This window comes from Callospermophilus lateralis, chromosome 15, assembly GCF_048772815.1.
Source record: "Callospermophilus lateralis isolate mCalLat2 chromosome 15, mCalLat2.hap1, whole genome shotgun sequence".
Taxonomy (NCBI): Eukaryota; Metazoa; Chordata; class Mammalia; order Rodentia; family Sciuridae; genus Callospermophilus; species Callospermophilus lateralis.
Window position 1 is genome coordinate 17,286,507 of NC_135319.1, and position 27,103 is coordinate 17,313,609.

Sequence of the window (27,103 nt, forward strand, 5' to 3'; positions counted from 1 at the left end):
CAAAAGATTAATATTCAATGGTTGCAGAAGGAGAGTATTTTTAACAAGAGGAAAATTCTTGAGATTAAATCCTGATGCCTAATCCTGCATAATCCTGATGCCATACAGACCCCAGATTCCTTTTCAGTTTTGTAACCTGACGTTAAATCTTAATAGAACTACATAGAAAACACAGGGTACATGTAAAAACTGGCAAAATCTGAATAAAGTCTATATATGATTAGCATACCAATCTCTTGTATTATAGAACATACAGTGGTTATATAACATATCATCATTACAGTAAGGCTGATTAAAAGCACATAGGAATTCTCTCTATACTCTTACTGAATCTTCTTGTGAATATACATTTTTTAGTACTTAAAATATGCTTTTTAAAGTTTTATATTCTGCAACATATAGGCATAAATTACTTTTTTTAAAGACAATTAAGGTATCAAACTCAAAATACAACTTGTAGTACACTATGTTACTTCTAAGTAAAATTTCATTTTATTTTTCAGATTCATAAATTTCTCAATATAAATTCTGACATAATTTAGTTTGTATTTTACCTAAAAAAATTTCAAAATTCAAAAGAATCTATGAGTTTTGTATAAGCATTACCTTAGGATGTCATTTCTTAACAAAGGCCATCCTAAGTTGAGTTTATCTCCATCATTACTCTGGAATAAAGTAAAGCCAATTTGTGGATAAAGGTTACTATAATTTAGGATGTCAAAAGAGCTTTCTGCAGTTTTAATATTTTGTATTATCAACTGATTTGTGGCTAAATATTTCAAATATTTATTTTATCTCATAAGATATTTCTCCTGTGTGTGTCCTCTGATGTACAATGAGGTTTGACTTTTGAGAGAAGGTTTTCCCACATACCTTACATTCATAGGGCTTCTCCCCAGTATGTGATCTCTGATGTTTAGCAAGGTCTGATTTACGATAAAATATTTTTCCACATTCATTACACTGACAAGATTTCTCCCCTGTATGAGCCCTGTGATGTACTGTAAGGGATGATTTGTGACTAAAGGATTTCCCACATTCATTACATTCATAGGGCTTCTCTCCTGTGTGTTTTCTTTGATGTAAAATAAGTCCTGACTTCACGCAGAAAGACTTCCCACATTCATTACATTTATAGGGCTTTTCTTCTGTATGGGTTCTCTGGTGTACGATTAGAGCTGACTTATGGCAGAAAGCTTTCCCACATGCAGTACATTTATAGGGCTTCTCCCCTAAGTGAATTCTCTGATGCTGAGTGAGCTGTGACTTCTGGCAAAACGTTTTTCCACATTCACTGCATTCATAGGGTTTTTCCCCTGTATGTGTTCTATTATGTTTAGTTAGGTATGATTTATTGTAAAAAATTTTCCCACATTCATGACATTCATACGGTTTCTCTCCTGTATGTGTTCTATAATGTTGAGAAAGGGTTGACTTATGGCTGAAGAATTTGCCACATTCAGGACATGCAAAGGGTTTCTCTCCTGTGTGAGTTCTCTGATGTACTGTGAGGTCTGACTTTAAGCAGAAGTTTTTCCCACACTGATAACATTCAAAAGGTTTCAATCCTGTATGAATTATCTGATGCCTGGTAAGTACTGATTTGTGATAGAAAGTTTTCCCACAAGCATTACATGCATAGGGTTTATCCCCTATATGCGTTCTCTGATGTTGAGTAAGATGTGACTTTTGACAAAAGGATTTCCCACATTCCAGGCATTCAAAGGGTTTCTCGCCCGTGTGAGTTCTTTGATGTACTATAAGATGTGAATTCATACAAAAGGACTTCCCACATTCATAACATTCATAAGGTTTCAGCCCCGTATGTGTTCTCTGATGTTTAGTGAGGTCTGACTTCTGGTAAAAAGTCTTCCCACATGCAGTACACTGATAGGGTTTTTCCCCTGTATGCGTTCTCTGGTGTAGTGTGAGGGCCGATTTGTGACTAAAGGCTTTCCCACATTCATTGCATTCATAGGGTTTCTCTCCAGTGTGAGATCTCTGATGTTTAGTGAGGTTTGATTTTTCCCAGAAAGTTTTTCCACATTCATTACACTGAAAGTGTTTGTCTCCTGTATGTACCCTCCGATGTCGAGTGAGGTGTGACTTCTCCCAAAATGCTTTCCCACATTCATTACACTCAAAGTGTTTCTCTCCTTTATCAGTTTTCTGAAGTTGTGAGAGACATAATTTCCTCCTGAAGTTATTCCCATTTTGATTATATTCATCACAGTGTTTTACAGGTAGCCCATCATATTTGAAAGAGGTTAGCTTCCTACAGGATTTCTCATAATCACTAAATCCATAGTGATTCTCCTTTGAAGTAGATATGTGAGGGAACAAGAGAGATGAATTACCACAAAAAATTCTCCCATATTCACTATATTCACAGTAATTCTCTTCCATGTTCTCTCTCTTGTATGTGTTGAATATTGTCTTTTCAAGGAAGGTTTCCTGATATATATTATACTCAGAAGTTTGCCCTAAGGTTTGAATCTTCTCTTGCTGAATAGGACCCTTGTAATGGCTGAAAGTACTCCTGTTTCTAAAAAATTCAATTTTCTCTCTAGTATGAGTTTTCTCATGTTTAATTTTGAGTAGCAATTTCCCACAGGCATTAAGTTCATCAGGCTTTTTTCTTAAGTACTTTTTCCTACTAATAATCAATTTGGAAATATTGTTGAAACTTCTTCCTTCTGAGTCACACTGACAGAGTATTTTCTTGGAAGGAAAAGAATCTATGTCCAAGTCAAATGGCCTTCCTATTATATTACCTTGTTCCTTCGTCAGCATTTTGCTACTGATGAATACAACTTTCCACAAATCTTCTTGGCTCTGCTCCTTCGGATAATCAGCTTTCCAAAGTTCTAGAAATAAGGAAAATTAATCTTACTTACCACTTAAATTCTAATAATACATTTTTGATGGAACAAGACCTCAAGATCTCTATATAAATGTTTTATGTTAATGCTGATTGTGGATTTTTGCCCTATTTCCAGGGATTGATATAACTGCAATGCATTTTTTCTTCTATTACATGGCTTTGAGGTGAAAAAAGTAAACAAAAGTTCTGGTAAAGCAGAAGAAGGGAAAAGGATCTGGCTATTTGAATACATACCTTTGGTTTCCAATGTATGAATAATAATCTGAATCTCTGCATGCATTCTCTAAAACACATATATGACACAAGGAGAGCCAACAGCATGATTTACCTATATCATAGCTATAACAGCATGATTTTAGCATAACTAGGAGACAGAAAACGCTAGTTCCTTCAACTCACCACGAAGAAAGGAAATAAAATTTCAAAAACAGAATAATTGAGAACCCACATATATGAAGAAAGTCACAAGTAAAGATGGACAGAGAACCCAGAAGTGATGAATCATAATTACTCCCAGAAAGATAAAGTTCTTCTGTGAGTGGGAAAATAATAAGAAAATGTCTGAGTCCAGGTGGATCAGAGCTTCAACTACTAGGAAATCCAAGAGAATGAACATGGAGTGGATAAAAAGTAAAGAGGCAAGGGTTTATTAAAGTCAAGAATAAAACTTTATGAAGGACAAAATGATTAGAGAAATTACCACTCAAATTACAAGAAACCTGTTATGGACTAAATTATGGTGACCTACAATGTAACTGATTATCTTTACTTCCTTAAAGATAGGACCTTTAAGGAAGTAATCAAGGTTATATGAATGAGGTCATAAAGACGGTGCCCTAACCTGATGGTGCTGGTGACCAAGACAAGGAAAGCCTTCAGTGCACATGCACTCTCTTTCTCTGTCTCTCTCACACTCCCCATCTACCACACAGAGAAAAGCGTACAAGAAGACACACCAAGATGATGACATCTGTGCACCAAGGAAAGGTAACTCCTCAGAAAGCAATTCTGATGGCACTTTCATATTGGGGAACCCTCTACAGTTGTGAGAAAATAAAAATAGATTAAGATACCTAATCTGTGGCATAATCAAATAATAACCCAAGAAGATTAATGCAGATACCAAGGAAAAAAAGATTGAAATTTTAATAAATAATATTGAAAAAGAGCTTGAAAGGAGAGGAAAAAGAAAAATATTATCAAAATAAGTCTAAAGAAAGAAAACTGGATCAAAAAAATAGGCCAGGATGAATAAGATAGTTTGCAACTAAATATATACATAGGAGTCCCTAAAGAGGAAAAAACACAATACATCAAATATTTGAAATTTTCAATCTAAGAAAAATTTCTAGAAATAAGACTTGATCCACATTCTCAAAAAAAATTTTTGTGATAATTCCTCATATATCTACCTCAGAGGCGAATCACAGTAGATTTAAGTATTTATGAGAAATCCTGTGGGATGCTAACCTCTTTCTAACATAAATGGGCTACTGGTAAATACTGTGGACATAACGAACGTGGGAATAATATTGGGAGGAAGTTATGTCTCTTAAAAAGGACTAAAACACTTTGAAATGTAATGAATATGGGAAAGTTTTTTGGGGAGAGGTCTCACCTTGCTTAACATCAAGAGGGTACACACAGGAGATAAATGCTTTTAGTATAATGAATGTGGAAAAACTTTCTGGGAAAAATCATTCATTGATTCATATATTTTTTCATATATTTGTTTTAATTGGGCTATTTATTTTTATTTTTTGTTTTTATTTGTTACAACAACAACATCCTTCACATTTCTGAGTGTTTACTTGAATGACAATCCTGGATCAAGAAAATGGAAATTCAACAGTAAGAAAAACAGGCAAAATCTCTGTTTTTATTATACCTTCATTCCATGCAGAATGAAAGATGAACAATACATGTAAATAGTATATTATATTCTTGAACTGCAACTTGATGTCTGACAGACTTGATGGAAGGATAAATTTAATCTACCTGCTCTTCCTTCTTGGTTGAACAGGGAAAACTATATTTTAACAGAAATCTTAAGGTAGTTTTATGTTTTCACTATAATTCAAAAAGTATCTATGATAGATTAACAATGACATACTTTTTTAAAAATGCAATGTTCTTCATAGTTTGATGCAAAAGCCTATCACAAAGATATAAAGTATAAAACTAAATCAAAAGGAATTTATCTATGTGATTGGGTTATGAGAGACTTACCCTAATAAGTGCATTAATCCTCTGATAGGGATTAATTGGGTGGTAACTGTAGTTAAGTAGGGTGTAGCTGGTGTTAGTAGGTCATGGGGGGTGTGTGTCTTTGGGGTACATGTTTTGTCTTTGATGAGAGAACTCACTTTCTGCTCTCTGGTGGCCATGTTCTGAGTTGCCTTCCTCCTCCATGCCCTTCCACAATAATATTCTGCTTTACCTAGGGGCCCAGAGCAATGAAGTTCACCATTTATGAACTGAGAACTCTATAATAGTGAGCCCCAAATAAACGTTTTCTCTAAAATTGTTCTTGTCAGGTCTTTTGGTCACAGCAGCAAAAAGGCTCACTAAAACACTATTCAACTATTCAAGATAATAAATTGTTTTCCAAATTGTTTTTCCAAAGTGGTTGAGCTACAACATTATATAAGAATTCCCACTACTCAACAACAGTACAAAGTAGTAGTTAACTCTGATCTTATGATATTTCTCTATTAAAAATGCAATTTCACATCTTTTAGTGTTTTTATATCCATTTGTATATACACTTGTGAAAAATGTTTGTTTACCCCTTTTAATCTGTTTTTGTTTTAATTGGGCTATTTATTTTTATTTTTTGTTTTCATTTTTTACAACACCAACATCCTTCACATTTCTGAGTGTTTACTTCATGACAAGCCTGGATCAAGAAAATGGAAATTCAACAGTAAGAAAAACAGGCAATCTCTGTTTTTATTGTACCTGCATTCCATGTGGAATGAGAGATGAGCAATACATGTAAATAATACATTATATTCTTTAACGGTAATTCTGAAAACTCTCCTATCCTTTCCTAGTTGTAGTGTCAGATCTATCCGAGAATCAAATTCTAAATATAAGACGGTCCTCTTCTAGGCTGTCCCTGAACCAAACCAACAATGAATCAGTAAACTTGAAAGTGGAACAATTGAGAATAAATAGTCAAAAGAATAAAGACAAATAAGAATGAAGATAGTCTCAAAAAATTGAGGAATCTCATTAACTCCCCCAATATATTCATAATGGAAGTATCAGGAGTGAGGAAAAACTAAGCAGCAGAAAAAATATTCAAAGAAATGAAAGCCCCAAAACACACAAATCTGTTCACAAAGAAAAAATACTGTAGACATCAAGAAAAATACACCTCATCACATACAAAGAATAAGAGTAACAACAGACTTTTCATCAGAGACAGTAGAGACCAGAAGAAGTAGGATGACAAACTCAAGTTTCCATTGTTAGTACATCAGCCATAAAAGACATACAAGTTTTTTAGGCTGAAGACAAGTGTTTCCAAACACTCGTTCAAATGCATAAAATTTGTGGGTAAAGGCAATCAGGTAATTGCAAAAGAGAATAAAAAGGCAAAATTATTTTCCTTTCTTTTCCCAAACAATTTGACAAGCAAAAGTACAAATTCCATCTGTACATAACTGTATTACTGGGCCTGCCTGTAGCATACAGAAATATACCTTTAACAAGAAAGCAAAGTGAGACAAAGGAACAAATCTACATTGGGGTAAGGAAATGACAACAGTTAATAAAAGAAATGAAGTAGAAGTCATTACTGAATAATATAACAACGACAAATATATACTTGCTACCTTTTTCTGTCTCATCTTCTTTAAAAGACAACATATTATATAAAGTAATAATTATAACAACACATTGTTATGCTTAGGCTGATTCATAGTTGGGTAGGGAGAGGAAGTATGGGAGGAATAGATGAACTCTAGACAGGGCAGAAGGGTTGGAGGGGAAGTGAGGGGGGCATAGGGTTAGAAATGATGGTGGAATGTGATGGTCATTATTATCCAAAGTACATGTATGAAGATAGGAATTGGTATGAAATATACTTTGTATAAAACCAGAGATATGAAAAATTGTGCTCTATCTGTGTAATAAGAATTGTAATACATTCATATATACAAAATACTAAAGTGGTATGTATTTTAAAAATGAGACAAAAATGGAGAAAGAGAACAGGGCTATATGAATAACCTGTCCATATTTTATTGGAGTTAATAAAGTCTAAATCTAAAATAGATTATAAGACTCACTATGTAAGTCCTAAGGAACTACCAGGAAAATAACTTTTAAAATGAAATGATCATTGGAAGAATTAAAACGTTAAATAAATTAATTTCATGCAAAAGGCAGAAATAAAACAGAGTGATTCAAAAGTTGTGAGATAGAAAACAAAAAGTAAAATTGTAGCTGTAAATTCAACTGTACAAAACATTTTGTACATTCTAAGTCATCCCTCAGAATCCCTAAGAATTCAGATACAAAAATTTGTGCATGCTCATGTCCCTTATATAAAAGGGCTTAGTATTTACATATAATATACATCCTCCCATATGCTTTAAAACATTACTAAACTTCATATAGTATATAATCAGTGAAAATGCACTGATTAGTCACCAATTTGTACTGTTCAGGGGATAATGAAAAGGAAAAGTTTGTACATATTCAGTACAGACATGATTTTTTCCCCTACTTTTTGACTGATGGTTTGTTAAACTCATGGATGCAGAATTCACTGATACAGAGGACCAAATGTATATCAATAATAATGAAAAAATAGAAATGGATTTTAAAATTCAATCAAAAGATAGAAATTCTCAGGTTGTAAAAATCCAAATACAAACTGTCAATAAAAGATGTATTTTAGATTCAAAGACATAAAAGACTGAACATTTTTAAAAGCACATGGCATTTGTAAGGCTGGAGAGGTTAGCTTTGTATCAAATAAAATACACTGTAAGAGCTGGTAAAGCATCTGGCTAGTATGCATGAGGCCCTGAGTTAGATCACCAGTACCAAAAAAGATAAAAGATAAGGGGGGCAATGTTATAATGATTAAAAGTCAGTTAATAAAAGACATAACAACTCTAAGCATATATGCTGACAATAACAGAACCTCAAGGCCTACATGAAGCAAAAAACAATAGAATTAAAAGGAAAAATATACAAACAAACAGAAGTAAGTGGAGACTTGAACACTCCACTTCCAGTAATGCAAAACTGGGCAAAATATAAACTAGGAAAACAGAAGACACTGTAAATCAACCAAATATAAGAGATATATGCAGAATAAAATGAAATTCAGAGTCCACAAAGATGTTGAAACAACTCAATGATAAAAAATAGCCTTTCCAGGAAATGATGCCAAAACAACTGGATATTTACATGAAAAACAATGAAAACAATTCCCTTCTGCATACACTACACAAAAATGAAAATGGATTACAGGCCTAAATTTAAGAGGTATTTAATTAAAGAATCTTTGTGCCCTTGTATAGACAAAACCATTTCAGATATAGTGTTCAAGTCTCCACTTACTATTGTTTGTTTGTATATTTTTCCTTTTAATTCTATTACATTTTGGTAGTCAATAACAATAACAGACAAAATGGAATAAAAACAAACAAAACAAACACTGCAGAACAGAAAGTCAAGGCAGAACAGAAAGTCAAGGCAGAAATGACAACCTACAAATGGAAGAAATTATTATCACATTAAGGACTTGCTTTAGTCAGCTTTTTTGCTGCTGTTTACTAAAAGACCTGACAAGAACAATTTTAGAGGAGGAAAAGTTTATTTTAAAAAATCCATTTCTATTTTTTGGTTATTATTGATATACATTTTATAAACTTTTTAATAAACTTTTCGGAGGCTCATGGTTTCAGAGGTCTCAGTCTATAGACAGCTAGCTACTACATTCCTTAGAGTTTGAGGTGAGGCAGGACACCATAGGAGAAGAGTGTGGCAGAGGGTAACAGCTCACATGATGATCAAGCAGCAGAGATACTAAACTCAACTGACCAAATATATACCCCAAAGTTATACTCCAATGACACACCTCTTCCAGCCACACCGTACCCACTTTCAGTTACCATTCAGTGAATCCCTATCAGGGGATTAATTCATTGACTGGGTTAAGGCTTTCTCAACCCAATCATTTTAACTCTGAATGTTCTTCATTGTTTCACACATGAGCTTTTCAGGGACACCTCACATTCAAATCATTACAAGACTGAAACACAATAGGTAAAGAACTCTTACAACTCAACAAGAAAAAATAATAATAAAATTATATAATAATTATATAATATTTTTGTATATTAACCTTGTATCCTTCAATTTCACTATGGCTGATTTATTTAGGGAGTTTGCAAATTCCCTGGACAATGATGCCTCTTGAACAATGATGCCTTCTACTTGGACAATGATACCTCTGCAAACAATGGGAATTTTATTTCTTCTTTCCCATTTGCATACTTTTAATTTTCTTTTCTCATTGCATTAACTATGACTTCCAGTAAGATACTGAACAAGAGTGGTGAGAAGACATCCTTGCTTTATTCCTTATCTTTAAATAAGAAAGGTTCCAGTTTTTCAACATTTTGTATATTGCTTGCAATAGGTATTTCATAGATATTTTAAATCAATTGAGTAAGTTCCATCTAATTCCTAATTTCTTGAGTTTTAATCATGAATGCTTTTAGATTTTATTAAATGTTTCCTCTGCATCAACTAAGATGATCATGATTTTTCTTTTGTCACCTAATGATGTGATGAATTATAGTAATTAACCTCTGAATGTTAAACTGGCCTTTAGTTCCTGTTAAATCCTATTTGATCAAGATGTCTAAGTCTCTTTATAGTGCTGGATTCTATTTGAACTTTATATTCATGAGAGTTACTGGTCTGTTTCTTTTTTCTGTATAATATCTTCAACAGTTGTTGGGATTAGTGAAATAAAAGCTGTAAAGAGTTAAAGAGGCTTCCTCTGAATCTGTTTTCTTGAAAGAAACTGAAAAGAACTGGTACAGTCCTTTCTTAAATGTTGTATAGGAATCATGGTGAAAACAAATAAAGCTTGATGATGGTTTCTTTTCTTTTTTGTAAAGCTTTCAACTATTGATTCCGTTTCTTTAACAGATATAGGCCCATTTAAATGGGCCTATTAATGGGCCTTAAATGATCTATTTCTCCTGTGTAAGACACAGTAGTTTGTACATTTCAATGAATAACCCATTTCAGGGCTGGAGATGTGGCTCAAGTGGTAGCGCGCTCGCCCAGCATGAGTGAGGCACTGGGTTCAATTCTCAGCAACACATAAAAATGAAATAAAGATATTGTGTCCACCTAAAACTAAAATATATATATATATATATATATATATATATATATATATATATATATATATCCATTTCACCCAAGTTTTAGGTCAGGAAAAAACAATAACGAACAAAGAATACAACAAAACAATCTGTTTTACAAATGATAATCATTGAAAGGAGTAGGAAAAAACATGCTGACCTAAATAACCTGAAAAATAAGTGAGTCCATAAGACTAAAGGCAAATCTGCATAAAATACTATACTTTGTTGATAAAACTACACAAGTATTTTCTATATGAGTGTGACTAGTCTGATGTACGATACATTTATAAGGGAAAGAACAATAAGCTAGGTGCAGTAGCACATGCCTGGAATCCCAGCAACTCAAGAGGCTGAGGCAGAAGGATCATGAGTTCAAAGGCAGCCTCAGCAACTTAGTAAGGCCCTAAACAACTCAGCAAGACCTTGTCTCTAATAAAATACCTAAAAAAGAGCTGGGATGTGGCTCAGTGGTTGAGTGCCCCTGGATTCAATCCCGGATACCAAACTAAAGAACAATTAAAGAAAATGGACAGTAGGTAGGATAGAGATGTATTTATTACTGTTGTAAGTGCTAATTTACAGATAAATTAAGGTGGGGAAAGAAGTTAGAATCAGTGCGATAAAGGAACTAAGAGTTGGAGAGATAATATAGATGCATGATTAACTTAATATACAAATGGTTAAATACAAAAAATATTAAAGATAAGTATGTTTATGGGAGTTAGTGATATGTATATGTGATTATACGTGTGTGTGTGTGTGTGTGAGAGAGAGAGAGAGAGAGAGAGAGAGAGACAGAGAGAGAGAGAGTGAGTTGAGAGGGTCAACATTCTAATAGCAACAAGCATACCAATGGCCAGATCTTGCACTTCTAATTCCATTTTCCAATAAAAGGGAGCTGGAGTTAATTGCATAAATGGCTGATTTAAAACCAGGAAAAAAAATATACAAGATGAGCCTAGAGTATATTATAATGCCAGAAAGCAAAAAAGTGCTCAAAATATGCACAAATATCTAATGTTTAGGTGTGAGCACAATAACATTGCTCCAAAGTGTACAGTATAGAAAGTGAGGGAAAAAATTTTTGTAGTGGAGTCATCTTACAAACACTGTCAGTCAAGTCACTAAACCCAATACTCACTCATAAAACATGGTAATGGTATACATGATTGATATAATGGGACAAAAATGGCACTCTACTACTGTGACCTTCCTCCCCCAAACCCATAATCCCAGTCTTAGGAAAACCATCAGACAAATTCCAGTAAGTGTAATTTATGTATACCAATAGGACTCCTCCGAACTGTCAAGATAGTACAAAACAAGCAAACTCTGGGAAACTACCCCAGCCAAGTGGAGCCTAAAGAGTCATGACAACTAAATGTAACATAGTATCCTGGTGGGGATCCTAGAACAGAGAAGGACATTACATGAAGTTAACAAAATCTAAATGAAACTATGACTTTAGTCAATAATTATGTATCAATATTGTTCAATAACTGTCACAAAAGTAGCATATTGATATGTTAATAATAGGATAAACTGGGTGCAGGGTACAAGGCAAGTCTTTCTACTATCTTCTCAATTTTTCCATAAGCCATGAAATAAAATAAATTTTTAAAATATGCAAAGATATACCAATGCCCAATTTAAAAATATCCAATATCATTAGACATAAGGGAAATGCAAATTAAAACCACAGTGAGATATTTAATAACTACTAGAAAAGTATAATAAAAAAGAGAATAATAACAAGTATTGGCAAAGATTTAGGAAAAAAAATCAGGTATTGCTGGAAGGTATATTGCAGGTGCTATGATTAAGAAAAAAAAATCCGGAAGTTTCCCAGAAATATGTTAACATACCAGCATTCTACTTCATATGTGAGGGGGAAAAAAAAAAACTACAAATATCAATATACTGAGAAATAGACAGATTAAACATGGAACAGTGCTATAAAAAATGAGTGAATTACTGATATATGCTACAATATGATTCCATTTATGTAAAATAACCAGATTAAGCAAATTCATACAGTGTTTATAGGGCTATGGGAAAGAGAAAAAGAAAGTAACTGCTAATGAATACTAACTTTGTTTTAGGGCCAAGGAAAATGTTCTAAATAAATCAATGTAGTAACAGCTGCACAATTCTGTGAATTTTCTAAAAATGATTCAACTATACATGTTAAGTTGGTGAAGTGTACAGTGAGTTCTGCCTCCATAAAACTTAATAATATTGTTCCCTACATTCTTGTTTGATAGTAAGATCTTCTGCAATACTGTTATTTATGTACTGTTCTTATAGCCAACCAACCACCTGTTTAACCTAACATTAAATTACTGTGTACAGACTATTTACTTTTATGTGAAAAGATAATCTACAAAATTACAACCTATCTTTCCAATCTTCACTTTTTTTTTTCCATTTGTGTAATGGACTGTATGGCATTTAGCAAAATTCATGATACAGTAAAACCATCATTTCCCAGGTATAGAAGAATGCTTTAATTTTTCATGAATCACAGTGTGAATGTCCTGTTTTTTACCATGAGCTATTGTTAAAGACTATGAAGTTATATTCTTATTTGGCAAACAATTATAGAAACTTTTTTATTTTTCTGGTGGTGCAGGATTGAACCCAGGGCCTTGTACGTGTGAGGCAAGCAATCTACCAACTAAGCTATATCCCTATCCCATAGAAACATTTATTTGAAGATAATTTTTAGGTTGATATTAGGTGTAAGAAATAAGATGATTCCAAATATTTCTCATCTAATTTTTTCCTAACTTAATATCTTTATTAAGTTTCAATATCAGTCAAGAACTGCATTTATTCATTCAATTAGATTTCATAATTTTTACATGCATTAAAGTTGAGTGTAGTTAGTTCAATGAATTTGACCACAATAGAGATTTGTATAAAAACCATAATTGTTTAGTTACAGAACAGTTCCTTCATAAGGATCCCTCATGCTACCCTTTCATAACTACAGCTACCTCCTACCCTACACTTGGCTTTGTAAATACCAGAAACCAATAATCTGCTCTCCAACTGTATGCTGTCATTTCAAGAAGGCTATAAAAGATGGAAATGGAGATACACAGTGTAGTCTCAGATACATAGAGCTCATGAGTCCAAGACCAGTCTGCACAACTCACTGAGACCTCCCTCTCAAAAAAAAAAAAAAAAAAAACTTGTGTGGGTCAGTACATGTGGAGCTGCCACAGCCTGCAAGTGGGGGCTAAGGGCAGCAGCTATAGTTAGGGCCCTCTCTGTGAGTCGTGTAGGCCTGAGGCTACACTGCTCCTCCCAGAAGTAATAAAACACCAGCACTATTTAGCATTTTGGTCCTCTGGACCCCAAAACCCAACTTACTACTCTTTCTTGGATACTTTCAGAGTACCTAAGATGGTACAAGTCTCCAAGAGAAGTGAGCCATGATTCTTCTAACCTAATAGGCATATGATGTTCTGAATTTACAGATTATGGTTTTGATGTGAGGTATCCTCCAAAAGCTCATGTGTAAGTCAATGCAAGAAGGTTTAGAGGTGAAATGATTGGGTTATGAGAACCTTCCCCAATGAAGGAAGGTATGGTGTGGCTAGACAAAGTAGATCATTGGGAACGTGACCTTGGAGTATATGTTGTCCCTTAGAACTCTCTCTGCTTTCTGCTACCATGTCCTTCGTCACTTTCCTTTGCCACACTCTTTTGTTCTACCACACCTTGGTCAGAGCAAAGAAGGACTTATCTATTGCCTAAGGCCTCTGAAACAGTGAGCCCCAAAATAAACTTTTCCTCCTCTAAAACTGTTCTTGTCAGGTCTTTTGGTCACAGCAGTGAAAAAGCTAACTAAAGCAAAGGGGCAGTGCTGCTACAAGGTGTTCAGGCAAAGGTGGGAGCCAACATCCACAATTCAAATTGTAGAGCATGAGGACTCAGACATAGGTGGCCCATCTGACTCTCTTTCTCAATCATGGGTATGGTACCCCAGCAATCTACACCAGTCGGGGGGTACAATTCTGCACCACTAACCACACACAGAAAGCCTGCAATCACAGATCTCATACTTGCAGACAGCCACCAGTCTGCCACTTTAAAGGCAGCCCTGTGGAGGAAAGTAAATACACAGCAACCCCCATAGCAGTCAGAGCGACAGCATCATATCCTCCTGTACCCAAAAGAAACAGCCAGCAGATGAAACACAGCACATAGAACCCTCCAAGCACTCAGCCTCATGCCCTTATTCCTGGGTTAAGGAACAAGAACAGATTGCTGAGAAATCCACAGCAACTATGGAAGTAGCTCCTGTGCCCCAGCATATCTAGGAAGATCCAAATCTGAAAAGTCAGACTCTTCTAAAGGTCTCAAGTCCTGATAAAACCCAAACCAGGAAGACTCAAATAAGGATTTTCTCTTCCTTGGCATGATTGACTATATATAAATAGCTCTAATGTAAATTTTGATTTTATACATACATATATGCATATAAAATTCTTCATTTTGATTGGATAGTTGTTACCCTAATATTCGATATTATATCACTGACCCATTTGATCATATTTCTTCTGTTTTTTTTTAAAGAGAGAGAGAATTTTTTAATATTTATTTTTTAGTTCTTGGTGGACATAACATCTTTGTTTGTACGTGGTGCTGAGGATCGAACCCGGGCCGCACGCATGCCAGGCGAGCGCACTACCGCTTGAGCCACATCCCCAGCCCAACATGTTTTGAACTTTAATTGAAATCATTTTTTTGTTTTCTTAGCTCATATTTATTTAGACTTGCTCTCTTATATTACCTGATACTTCCTCAAATCCACCTACCATCCATCTTTTCTTCTTTTTATCTTGGTTTATATTATTATTTCTTTCTCTGCCTAATTTTTCTCTCCTTCCATTTTCAGACCCTAGATAATATAATAGCAATTTCACTACCTTTAAAAAAAAAAAAAATTTAGTTGTAGATGGACGCAATACCTTTATTTTATTAATTTTTAATATGGTTCTAAAGCTAGAACTCAGTGCCTTATACATGCTAAGCAAGTGCTCTAGCACTGAGCCACAACCCCAGCCTAATTTCACTCTCTTTAATAACTAATTTTTCAACCTATTCCAGAACATTCCTACAAGTTTATACATGGATTAGAGGAACAGTGGGGAATATTTTTCAATAAATTTCTGTTTTTCCTAAGGTTGATTAGTATGTATGTGGCTTTGCTCTGAAATGATTGTAGTAAATAGGGTTTAATGTCTTCTCTCAAAGTGGTGTCGATACTGGGAATAGCAGAGGATACAGATTGAGTGAAAGTATCAATACATGGGGCTTTTAAGAATAAGCTCGCTGAATACTGTGGAAGGCCACCACACCATGTGACCAGCATTTTCCTTCCCTGATTGGTGAGGATCTGTTGGTCACTTTCCATGATCTGGTCACATCAAAGTGGCCCTAGACAGCGGCCCCAATCTTGAAAGTTGTAAAATGTCACAAAACGTGTCTTCATGCCTAGGCGTGCCTTCCTACAGCCCCAGGGGTCGAGTTACCTTACCTGTCCTTACCCTGCCCCTCTTGACCTTGGAAATTTCTAAAAAATGAGAGCTTCCCCCAATAAAAGGTCACTCCCAAACATGCTAGCTCTCTCTCACCAGCCTCTCGTGACATTCCTCGCTCTGCCATTTGGGGAGCTTAAGGCTGAGGGCAGAGGAGCCATCCCAGGGCTGGAATTAAAGGTAAATTGTGTGTGTTTTATCTGGTACCTTAGGAAATTCACTTAAGTGACACTAGTTTGGCTGCCTGCGCTGGCCGGAGCAGTAATTGGCGCCCAGAACGTTGGGCTACTCAAGAGAAATTGATTGAGGAAGCATGCTATAGAAACTTATTGGACCATGACATTTTTTGAAGGGTCACGGAGGAAGCAGACAGTTTTAGAGCCAAGGACATTAAAGAAATATCATGGGCAGTTCCATGTCTTCAGATAAAGAGATGTATTTAACAATTTTGGAACTATAATTAACCAGAAAGGAAAGCAAGTGAAAAAGAGTCAGCTAGCCTAGTTCCTGAGAACAGTTAGCAAGGTTTGTCCATGTTTTTACCAGCAAGATTTATCGGATTTACATAGTTGGGAGAGACTAGGAAGAAAACTGTATAAAGGCTGCCTCTCTACCGAACTGTCTAGAAGTACAACAGACAGTGTTCAGAAGGTCTGGACTACAGTAGAAATCTGTCTTTTTGATGATCTAGATCAAGGTCAATGGCCCCCAGAAGACCTTTTAAAAGGACTTCAGAGAGCAGTTAAGAACATAGAGCAGGAAAAATAGGCTGTTTTTTCAAAAAAATTTTCTCTTCCCATATCATGCCTGAGAGTGGATTCAAATTTCACTCAATCTGCCATCCAGCAGGCAGACCGCCTCAGGGAGAGACCTAAAACCAAGAGTTCAGTTTCAGCTGAACCAGACCAGATCAGTAATTCAGAGGAGCACTGAGGGGCATGTTCCAGAGAGGAAACAAGTCCGAGGGGCATGTTCCAGAGAGGAAACAAGTCCTGAGTGAAACTCTGTGAGGCAAATTCAAAACTGAAAGGAACAGTATGGGCAAGAGACAGACAAAGAGTCCTAGTCGGAGGGGACTCAGTCCAATGGTGAAGAGGAAATGGAGAAGAATTTTGCTAGGTTGCGCTGGACCAGTACCCGCCATCCAAATTCAGCCACTTTCAGATGGGAGAAAAGCTTTAATCAGTACTCTGAATTGGCCATAGCTATGCTTACGCCCTTACGACTTGGACTCAGGAGGGCACAGGAAGTGGGGGAAGATATTACAGGCTTTCAGCTTTTTCCAGTTTTTGAACAGGTTTAAAAGCAAAACCAGCGTATCTGCATACATGCTACAACTCCTTTTAAAACCTTAAAAGAATTAAAAAATGTTTGTGGTAGTTACGGCCCTAATTCATTCACCATTTGTACAAAGCTTGCTCAACTTGGTTTGCCCAGAACCTCTTCCACCCAATGACTGGGTGTCTATGACCAGAGCTTGTCTTAATTTGATTACCTTCTCTGGTGGTCTTACTGGACCGATTTCTGTACTGAGCAGGCTGAGAGAAACAGGAGACAAAATTTTGAGACCCCTTTGGAGATGTTGATGGGAACGGGCGAATTCGCAGATTTAGAGAGGAGTTGAACTCTGACAGTTTATAATCAGATTACTTCACGTGCAAAGAAGGCATGGCAGTAGATCTCTTCCCAGGATCAGTCTAATCTAGTTTTGACTAAGATAAAACAGGGCTCAGAAGAACTGTTCTTCAACTTTGCTGTGCGCTTGTACCCAGCAGCTAACAGGTCAACTGGGGACTCAGGTGCCTGTTAGTTTATTGTTAAGCAGTTAGCATTTGAGAACGCAAATAAGGTTGGCCAGGACATCCTCTGGCCTCTTAGGAAAAAGGGGACCGACCATCTCAGAATTTGTTTGCCTTTGTGCAGACATCAGCCTGATCCAATTGCAAGCATTTATGCTCACTGTGGCTTTAAAGCAGGTACTTCAACCCCAATCCCAGAGACACCATTCTCGAAGGTGGTGTTTTAATTGTGGGAGAAATGGCCACATGGTGTGAGACTTTGAGTCCCTACACAACAGGGCAGAAACTTTTCCCAGTTCGTGTGGTGACATTGCAAGGCAAGAGGCCACATGGCAAGGGGAGAAGTAAGTCAATATAGAGTCTGCCCGCTGCCATTTTTTCCTTTACTTCTGCCTTCGTTGGTGCCAAAAAACAAGGGGAGGGCCTTTCCCCAGGCCCACCAAATAGATAGGGAGAATGACTTACAGTCCTAGGCTCTGATGTCATCATAGCTGACCATGGCGAACCAACATTTTTATCGGCCAGTATCACCCAGACAGTACTTTTAGACCAGCCGTGGAAATTGATTTAACACCTGAAATAGGACCCCAGCGGATTCCTATCGGATCCATGGGCCATTACCCCCAGGCACTATAGGCTTAATTTGGGGACGGAATAATTTTAAAGAGACAATCCAATCCGGGAACTATAAATCCTATTTCAGAGGTGAGCTAACATTCACTGTAGAATCAGAATATGCCATTTGGCTTTCTACTAAAGACGTGCTAGCCCAATTAATACTTTTACCCTGCAGCTCCGCGGACAATCCAATTAAAACTTCGATATCTTGGGCTGAGGATGTGGCTCAAGCGGTAGCACGCTTGCCTGACATGCACAGGGCGCTGGGTTCGATCCTCAGCACCACATGAAAATAAGATGTAGTGTCCACCGAAAACTAAAAAATAAATATTAAAAATTTCTCTCTCCCTCTCTCTTTAAAAAAAAAAAAAAAAAAACACTTCGATATCTAAGTCGCCACACAGAGCTGTACTGGGCCCAATTAGTCCAGCATGAGCGCCCCTACTGGAACTTAAAATAGATCATAAAAAAATTTCAGGGAATTATAGATACTGAGGCAGAAAAATCTGTTTTATCTCACAGATTTTGGACCAAAAACTGGCCTCTACATACTACACCAACCAATTTAGAAGGCATAGGGCAGATTTCTCAGGCTGCCCAGAGTGCCCAATATCTTCGCTGAGAGGACCAAGATGGAAATAATTTATGTTTTAGACACTTTACCTGTAAATTTATGGGGAAGAGATATCCTAAGCAGCTTAAGATTATTATTAGCATCTCCAAATTCTATCAGGTCATTTGAGAAGTTTAATCAAGGGTTTACTCCTAGGGATATTAAGAGAAACTTACAGGATGAATACACCTACTTATGAATCAATCTCCTTGACAGAGATTAATTAATGCACCCAACCAAAATTTTTTGAAGGGCCCTGACCTTTTCCGTGGCCCAAAAGACAGCAGAAAAGATCACTTGGCTCACAAAAGAGTCAATTTGGGTTAGTCAGTGGTCTCTAACAGGGGAAAAACTTAAGATAGCTCATATATTAGTTGAAGAGCAGCTCCAAGCTGGTCATTTAGAGCCTATGCTCAGGCCTTGGAACACACGCATTTTTGTAATTAAGAAAAAAAAAATCTGGTAATTGGAGGTTATTACAGGACCTAAGGGCAATAAATTGTGCAATTCAACCTATGGGAGCTCTACAATCTGGGCTTCCTTCTCCTACAACTATTCCTTTGAATTATATAGTTTGATAGTAATAGATCTAAAAGATTGTTTTTTCTCTATACCTTTGCATCCAGATGACTGTAAAAAGTTTGCCTTTAGTGTCCCAGCAATTAATTTCAAAGAACCAGTCAAAAGATTTTGCTGGAAGGTGTTGCCTCAGGGAATGCGTTAATAGTCCAACCCTATGTCAAAAATTTGTGGCACAAGCTATCACACCTATAAGGGAAAAATTTCCCAATGCATATATTTTTCATTTCATGGATGACATACTTTTAGCTCATGCTAATTCAAATGTACTTTTAAAAATTTTTGCCCATTAGAGACTTCACTCAGCAATGGGTTTGTGCATTTCAACTCAGAAGGTGCAAAAGAAGTATCTCCTTTTCAATATTTAGGTCACGTAATTGAAGGACACATAATCTGACCTCAAAACTTACAAATAAGAGTCAAGGACTTGACACCCTTAATGATTTTCAAAAATTATTAGGAGATATTAATTGGCTAAGGCCATCTTTAAAGCTAACTACTTCAAATTTAAGTCCTTTATTCCAGATATTACAGGGAGATCCTTCTCCAACTTCTTCTCATCATCTCACAGCAGAGGCAAAGACAGCTTTAAGGAAAATTGAAATTGCTATTAAAAATGCTCAACTTACTAGAATTAATCCTTAAGAGCCTACATATTTATTGATATTTCCAACTGCTCATGCTCCTACAGGGGCATTATGGCAAACATTGGGAGTTTAGCCCACTCTCCTCAAAAGTCATTAACTCCTTTTCATGATTTTGTTGCTCAATTAGTGATGGAAGGCAAAACAAGAATTTTACAACTAGTTGGATCAGAACCTAATATTATAATCATTCCAATTTCTGCTCAACAGAATGATTGGCTCTTTCAAACTTCTAATTTATGGCAAATAGCTTCTGCTGATTTTCCTAGTCATACAGAGAGCCATTATCCTTGTGATAAAATTATTCAATTTGCATTAATAACGCCATTTATTTTCCCAAGGATTGTACATGCACAACCAATAAATGGAGCGCTAACAGTATTCACTGAGAGCTCAAGTTCAGATAAAGCAGGTTTTTATAGTAATTTCCATACACAGGTAATACAAACCTCGTATGCTTCTGCCCAACGAGCAGAACTACAAGCTCTCATCTGTGCTTTAAGCTATTTTACAAATGAGCCTATTAATATTTATTCTGACAGCTTATATGCAATTTGAGTTACCAAAAATATTGAAACTTCAGTTATTGTGTATACGTCATCACAAGAGTTATTCAATTTGTTTTATACCCTACAAAGGACGTTGTAAATGAGAAAGTACCCATGTTTTATAGGCCACATGTGGACCCACACTAATCTTCCAGGGCCTCTGACATCAGATAATGATAAGACTGATAAATTAGTTGCTGTTTGTCAGCAAATGTTTTTGTATGACTATGCACAAGCTTCGCATTCTTTACATCATCAAAATGTTTTAAGCTTACGTAAAAAATTTAATATTACTAGAGAACAAGCTTGTCAAATTGTACGTCACTGCCCCCAGTATGTTATACACACTCCATCTTTACCATCTGGGGTAAATCCCCATGGATTAAAGCCAAATCAATTATGGCAAATGGATGTAACTCATATTCCTCAATTCGGTAAACAATGTTATGAGCATGTAATTGTAGATACTTATTCTAGATTTATCTTTGCTACAGTCTATAAGAAAGAAAATACGCAACATGTTATTTCTCATTGTTTATCTGCTTTTAGGTCATTTAATTAAAGGACATACAATCCATCCTCAAAACTTACATGTTATTTCTCATTGTTTAGTTGCAGTATTAGGATGTCCTTTACAGATTAAAACCGACAATGCACCGGCTTATGTAAGCTCTCTTTTCAATAATTTTGCCAAGAGTTTTGGATTGACCATAAAACAGGTATTCCTTATAAGCCTGAAGGTCAAGCCATTGTAGAACAAGTTCATTTATCTATTAAGCTACAATTACAAAAACTAAAAGGGGAATAGGACCATGACTCCCCAAAATAACCTCAATCATGCTCTGTTTGTTTTAAATTTTCTAAATTGTGACTCAGAAGGTCACACTGCAGCTGAGCGACATATGTCTTCCACAGCAACAGGCCCTTTAGGCCGAGTTTGGTGGAAGGACTTAGAGACTGGTCAATGGAAAGGACCAGATCCATAGATTATGTGAGGCAGAGATCATGCTTGTATTTTTAATAAAGGTGCTTTTCATCCTATTTGGGTACCTCCAATCAGGCATGGAGGACATGGAGAACCAAGATTCAAATGACTGAAGATCAACCCAGAGAAGCCTTCCCACAGGAAGAAACCTCGGAAGAAGAGAAGAGTGGCTCGGAGAAACCAAATGAAGAAGCTGATCTCGTGGAGTGATCTAAGGAAATTAACGCTACAAGCTACAAAAATGATTTGACTTCCAGGCGAAGCTAAAACTCCAATGACTGCTGCAGTAATAGCCCTATTGGGCTATCAGGTAAAAGGGAATCAAGAGAGAAACCTACTGGATTTATTTTCCAGATCCACCTCTAGTACACCCAGCAGTGTAGACTGAAGAATCCATCCCAGTATTTACTAATGACTCATATATGATGGGAAGATTTACAGACACTCATAATGCTCCCAATCATGTGACTGGATTTAATTATTCCAGCTATAATGCCCAATTACCTTTGTGTTGGTCCCATGATAAACATGCTGGCAGTCTAAAAGTGTCATTTGAGGAAAAGACAGCAATTGAGAGACCTAGACCAACTAATCGTATTGTTAATGGAGACTCAAAACCTTATATTAGATCAGTTACTAAAATCAGTTGTGACTTTCTCATAACAAATCATTCATCTCAGCAGAACATCCCGGAATACCTCATTGTCCTAACCATTCTTCAATAGAAATTGGCACCTTTCCTAAATAGATAGATTGGATAAATACTTTTCCAGTACAATATAAGGTGTCTAGAAATAGTGGGTATATTTTGTATTGGTCTCCTAAAACTGACAAAAGAAAGTTACGCAAGAGTACTGCCATGACTCCTAGAGGATTTGTTAGCAACATCCTGATCTTCAGCAAAGGTGGCATTCAGAAAGATGTTTGATGCTTAACTGCTGCCTCAGAATTCTTACATTTTACTTAAAACTTTACCAGAATTTGTAGGCAAGAACTGTAAGGAAGGTTCTTGCTGTGGCTTACAAGCCTGTGTTCAATCTCCTTATGTTTTAATTACTGGAAATATAAAAGATAAATGAAAAGATAATAGATATCTTGTAACATGTAGTAAGTGTAATTTAACTAATTGTAGCACCAGATATAATACAAGAAAAGGAACACTGATACTCCATCAGCCTTCTTTTGTCTTATTACCAGCTAATATTTCAGAGCCATGGTACACTGATGCTGGTTTTCAAGTCTTACAACAAATACATGCCAAGCTAGTGAGATCTAAACATGCCATTGGACTCATAATAGTGGGAGTTGTTGCCTTGGTTTCTTTTATCGCTTAACAATCACAGCTTCAGGGGCTATATCTCAAATATTCAACATGCAAATTTTCTTAATAATTTATCTCAGAATACTTCCAAGGCTCTTCATAATCAAATAAATATTGATGAAAGTATTGAGACTAAGCTAAATGTCTTAGAGGCAACTGTCGTAAATACTGGTAATGAACTTTCGGCTTAAATGTCATGCTAGCTATAAGTATGTGTGTGTTACTGCTGCCAAATATGATGATTCCCAATGGGACTGGGAGAAGGTTAAAAACCTTTAGATGAGTATTTGGCAAAATAATAACAGCTTGGATCTTTTGGAGCTCCATCATCATATGGAGCTCCAAAAGATCAAAGAAGTAAGACTGATTTTTCGGACCTACTTCCTTAGCTAATCAAATATTAAACACTCTGCATGGTACATTCTTGTATTGTTCTCTTTGCTATTAATTCTCTTCTGTGTTGTAGTTGTAGGATGGCGAGCCTTCAAAACAAGGATTTGGGGACTCGAAAAAGTGACCCATCACCTGCTTTTTCAAAGAAAAAAGGGGGAATATGTGAGAGGCCGCCATGCCATGTGACCAGCATTTTCCTTCCCTGATTGGTGAGGATCTGCTGGTCACTTCCCGTGATCTGGCCAGCATCAAAGTGGCCCTAGATGGCAGCTCTGATTTTGGAAGTCGTAAAATGTCGAAAAACGAGTCTTCATGCGTAGGCATGCATTCCTACAGCCCCAGGGATAGAGTTACCTTTCCTGTCCTTGTAACTCTGCCCCTCTTAACCTTTTTTGGATGGAAATTTCTAAAAAATGAGAATTTCTCCAATTAAAAGACCACTCCCAAATGTGCTAGCTCTTTCTCACCAGCCTCTCGTGATATTCCTCGCTCTTCCATTTGGGAAGCTTGAGGCTGAGGGCAGAGGAGCCATCCCAAGGCTTGAATTAAAGATAAATTGTGTGTCTGTGTTTTATTTGGTACCTTAGAAAATTCACTTAAGTAACCCTAGTGTGGCTGCCCAAGCTGGCCAGGGGCAGTAAAATAGTCCCTTACATAAGTGAAGAAGTGATAATCATCCCAACATTTATGTAGACGCGCAAACAATGAAAAATCAAGGAAGGGAACAAATCACCTCAAACAGCCCACAACATTTCAGCAACACCACAGTGGAGGAAATGACAGAGCAAGTATTTTGAAAGTTTTCAGTTAAAATGTTCAGTGAGCTAGAAGAAGATGCAAGGAATGTACTTAGAAAATACAGGAAGTGAGGGCTGGGGCTGGGGCTCAGTGGCAGAGTACTTACCTAGCATGTATAAAGGCACTGGGTTTGATCTTTATTAAGCACCACATAAAAATAAGCAAATTAAATAAAGGCATTCTATTCATCTACAACTATCAAAAAAATTTTAAAAAGAAAATACAGGAAATGAAAGATCATTTCAATAAAGAGAGATTCTGTAAAAGAACCAAAACAAATCCTCAAATCAAAAATTCAATGAAAAACATTACCAAGAGATTAGACCACTCTGAAGATAGATTCTCAGACTTTGAAGACAAAGTGTATTAATCTTGAAAATAGTCAAAAATAAAGAGAGCATGACCAGAATATGAAAGAAATCTGGGATAACATTGAGATAAAATAAAAGAATCACTGGGGTAGAAGGCTCTAAAATATGAACTAAAGGAATGCACAATCTTACCAATGAAATACTACAGAATGTTTTCCAAATCTTAGGACTAAGATAAAAATTCAAACACAAGCCCAAAATAGGCAAGATCAAAAAGATCCTCTCCAAGACATAACATAATAAAAATATCTAACATACAAGATTTTTAAAAGCTGCAAGAGAAAATCAGCAAGCCACATTTAGAGATAAGTCAATTTAGATTTCAACTGACTTGTCAGTCCAGATCTTAAAAGCCAGGAGGGTTTACAATAATATATACTAAGCCCTGAAAGAAAATGGGTGCCAACCAGGATTGATATATGCAGCCTTCAGAACTGAAGATGAAATAAAACTCTATCATGATAAGCCAGAACTAAAAGAATTCATAACAACAAAGCCTTTATTACAAGACATAATGACTACTTCCATGCATAAGAAATGAAAAATAAATATGAAATCAGTATAGGGACAAATCACACTAGTACAACTAATTAAAAAAGAATCAAGTGTGAATTAAGTAAACATTGGATATAATCCAAAATATCAGGAAATAAAAATAATCTTTCTATAATAATAATAAATATTATCAACTCTCCAATCAAAAGATTAAAAAAACAAGATGCATGCAAATTGGTGTAATCCCTCTGGAAAGCAGTATGGAGACTCTTCAAAAAAACAGGAATGGAATTTGACCCAGTTATTTGACCCATTCCTTTATATATATCCAAAGGATTTAAAATCAATATACAACCACATCAATGTTTACTGTAACATAATTCACAATATCTAAGCTATGGAGCCAACCTAGGGGCATTTCAACACATAAATAGATAAAGAAAATATGGTATATATATACACAATGGAGGATGGCTCAGCCATTAAGAATAACTTTATGACATTTGCCAGTAAATGGATAGAACTGGACACTATAATGCTAAGTGAAATAAGCCAATCTCACAAATCCAAAGGTTGAATGTTTTCCCCAATATGTAGATGTTAACCCACAATAAGGGAGGGAGCAGGAAGAACTGACGTTCATTAGATTAGACAAAGGGGAATGAAGGGAAAAAAATGATAGGAAAAGGAAAAACAGTGAAATGAATATAACATAACTCTCCTATTTACATATATGAACAAAGCCCAAAGACTCTCACCATCATGTAAATCAACAAGACTAGGGACATAATTAGAAAAACATATATTCCATGCTTATATAATTATATCAAAATGGATTCTACTGTCATATAAAACTAAAAAGAACCAATTTAAAAGAAAAGAAAAAACAATACCCAACCACATATTGTTTATAGCAGACTCACCTTACAGGCAAAGATATCCATAGATTGTGGTAAAAGGATGGAAAAAGATACACCATGCAAATGGAAACAAAAACCCAGCAGGGTAGCTGATAAAGTAGACTTCAAGCCAAAATAAATCTGATAAAGTAGACTTCAAGCCAAAATAAATCAAAGAGACAAAAAAGGTCATTTCATGCTGGTTATGGGAATCATCCAACAACAAGATATAATGATTGCAAACATTTATGAACCAAATATCAGTGCACTTACATATATGAAACAAACCCTTCTCAATAAAAAGAAATCAAATAGATCACAATACAATAACATTGGGTAATTTCACCACTAGATAGGCACTGCAAACATAAGCTAAGTAAACACTCTTTAGTACTAAAATATTATTAATCAAATGAACCTAAGAAACATCTATTGAATATTTCATCCACCAACAACTGAATTCGCTTTATTCGCAGCAGCACATAGAACTTTCTCTAAAAAAGATTATATTTTAGGGTACAAAGCAAAGCTTTGCAAATACAAGAAACAGAAAATGTTCTTGCATCTTATCAGATTATAATGAAATGAAACCAGAAATCAACAACAAAAATAGAAGCCATTCTAACATATGAAGATTAAATAACACACTTTCAAATGAGCAATAAATCACACATAAAATCAGGGGATAGAGAAACAATATACCAAATTTCTGGGACAATACGAAGGCAGTTTTAAGAGGAAAGCTTAATAGCTCTGGGCTTCTATATTTTAAAAGTTGAAAAATGCCAAATAAATAATCTAATGTAGTACCTAAAAGCACTAGAAAAAGAAAATAATAGCAAAATCAGTAGGAGATAGTAAATAATTAAGGTCAGAATTGGAATTAATAAAATTGAGAATAAAAAACAATGAAAAAAACAGTTGGTTCCATGAAAAGATAAACAAGATTGATAAACCCCTAGCCAAACTAACCAAAATGAAGACCTAAATCAACAAAAATTAGAGATGATAAATTAAAGACATGTCTGAAATCCAGAGGATTATTAGGGATTATTTTGAAAATATAAACTCCAATAAGCTAGAAAATCTTTAAGACAACTGAGAAATTCTGTTATATAACCTATTCAAATTGAACCATGAGGATATAGAAAACTTAAATGAATTAATATCAAGCAATGAAACTGAAGCTGCAATT

At 35.7% G+C, this 27,103-nt stretch overlaps 1 protein-coding gene across 1 annotated transcript in view; it reads right to left on the minus strand.

Annotated features, from left to right (window-relative positions):
• Nucleotides 1–657: 657 nt before the first annotated feature.
• Znf33b (zinc finger protein 33B) overlaps nt 658–27,103 on the minus strand; it is a 36,222-nt gene continuing 9,776 nt past the window's right edge. Inside the window, exon 5 of the mRNA XM_076834999.1 lies at nt 658–2,867. Coding sequence (XP_076691114.1) covers nt 787–2,867 — 2,081 coding nt within the window. The 3' untranslated portion in view covers nt 658–786. The remainder of the gene's footprint in view (nt 2,868–27,103) is intronic.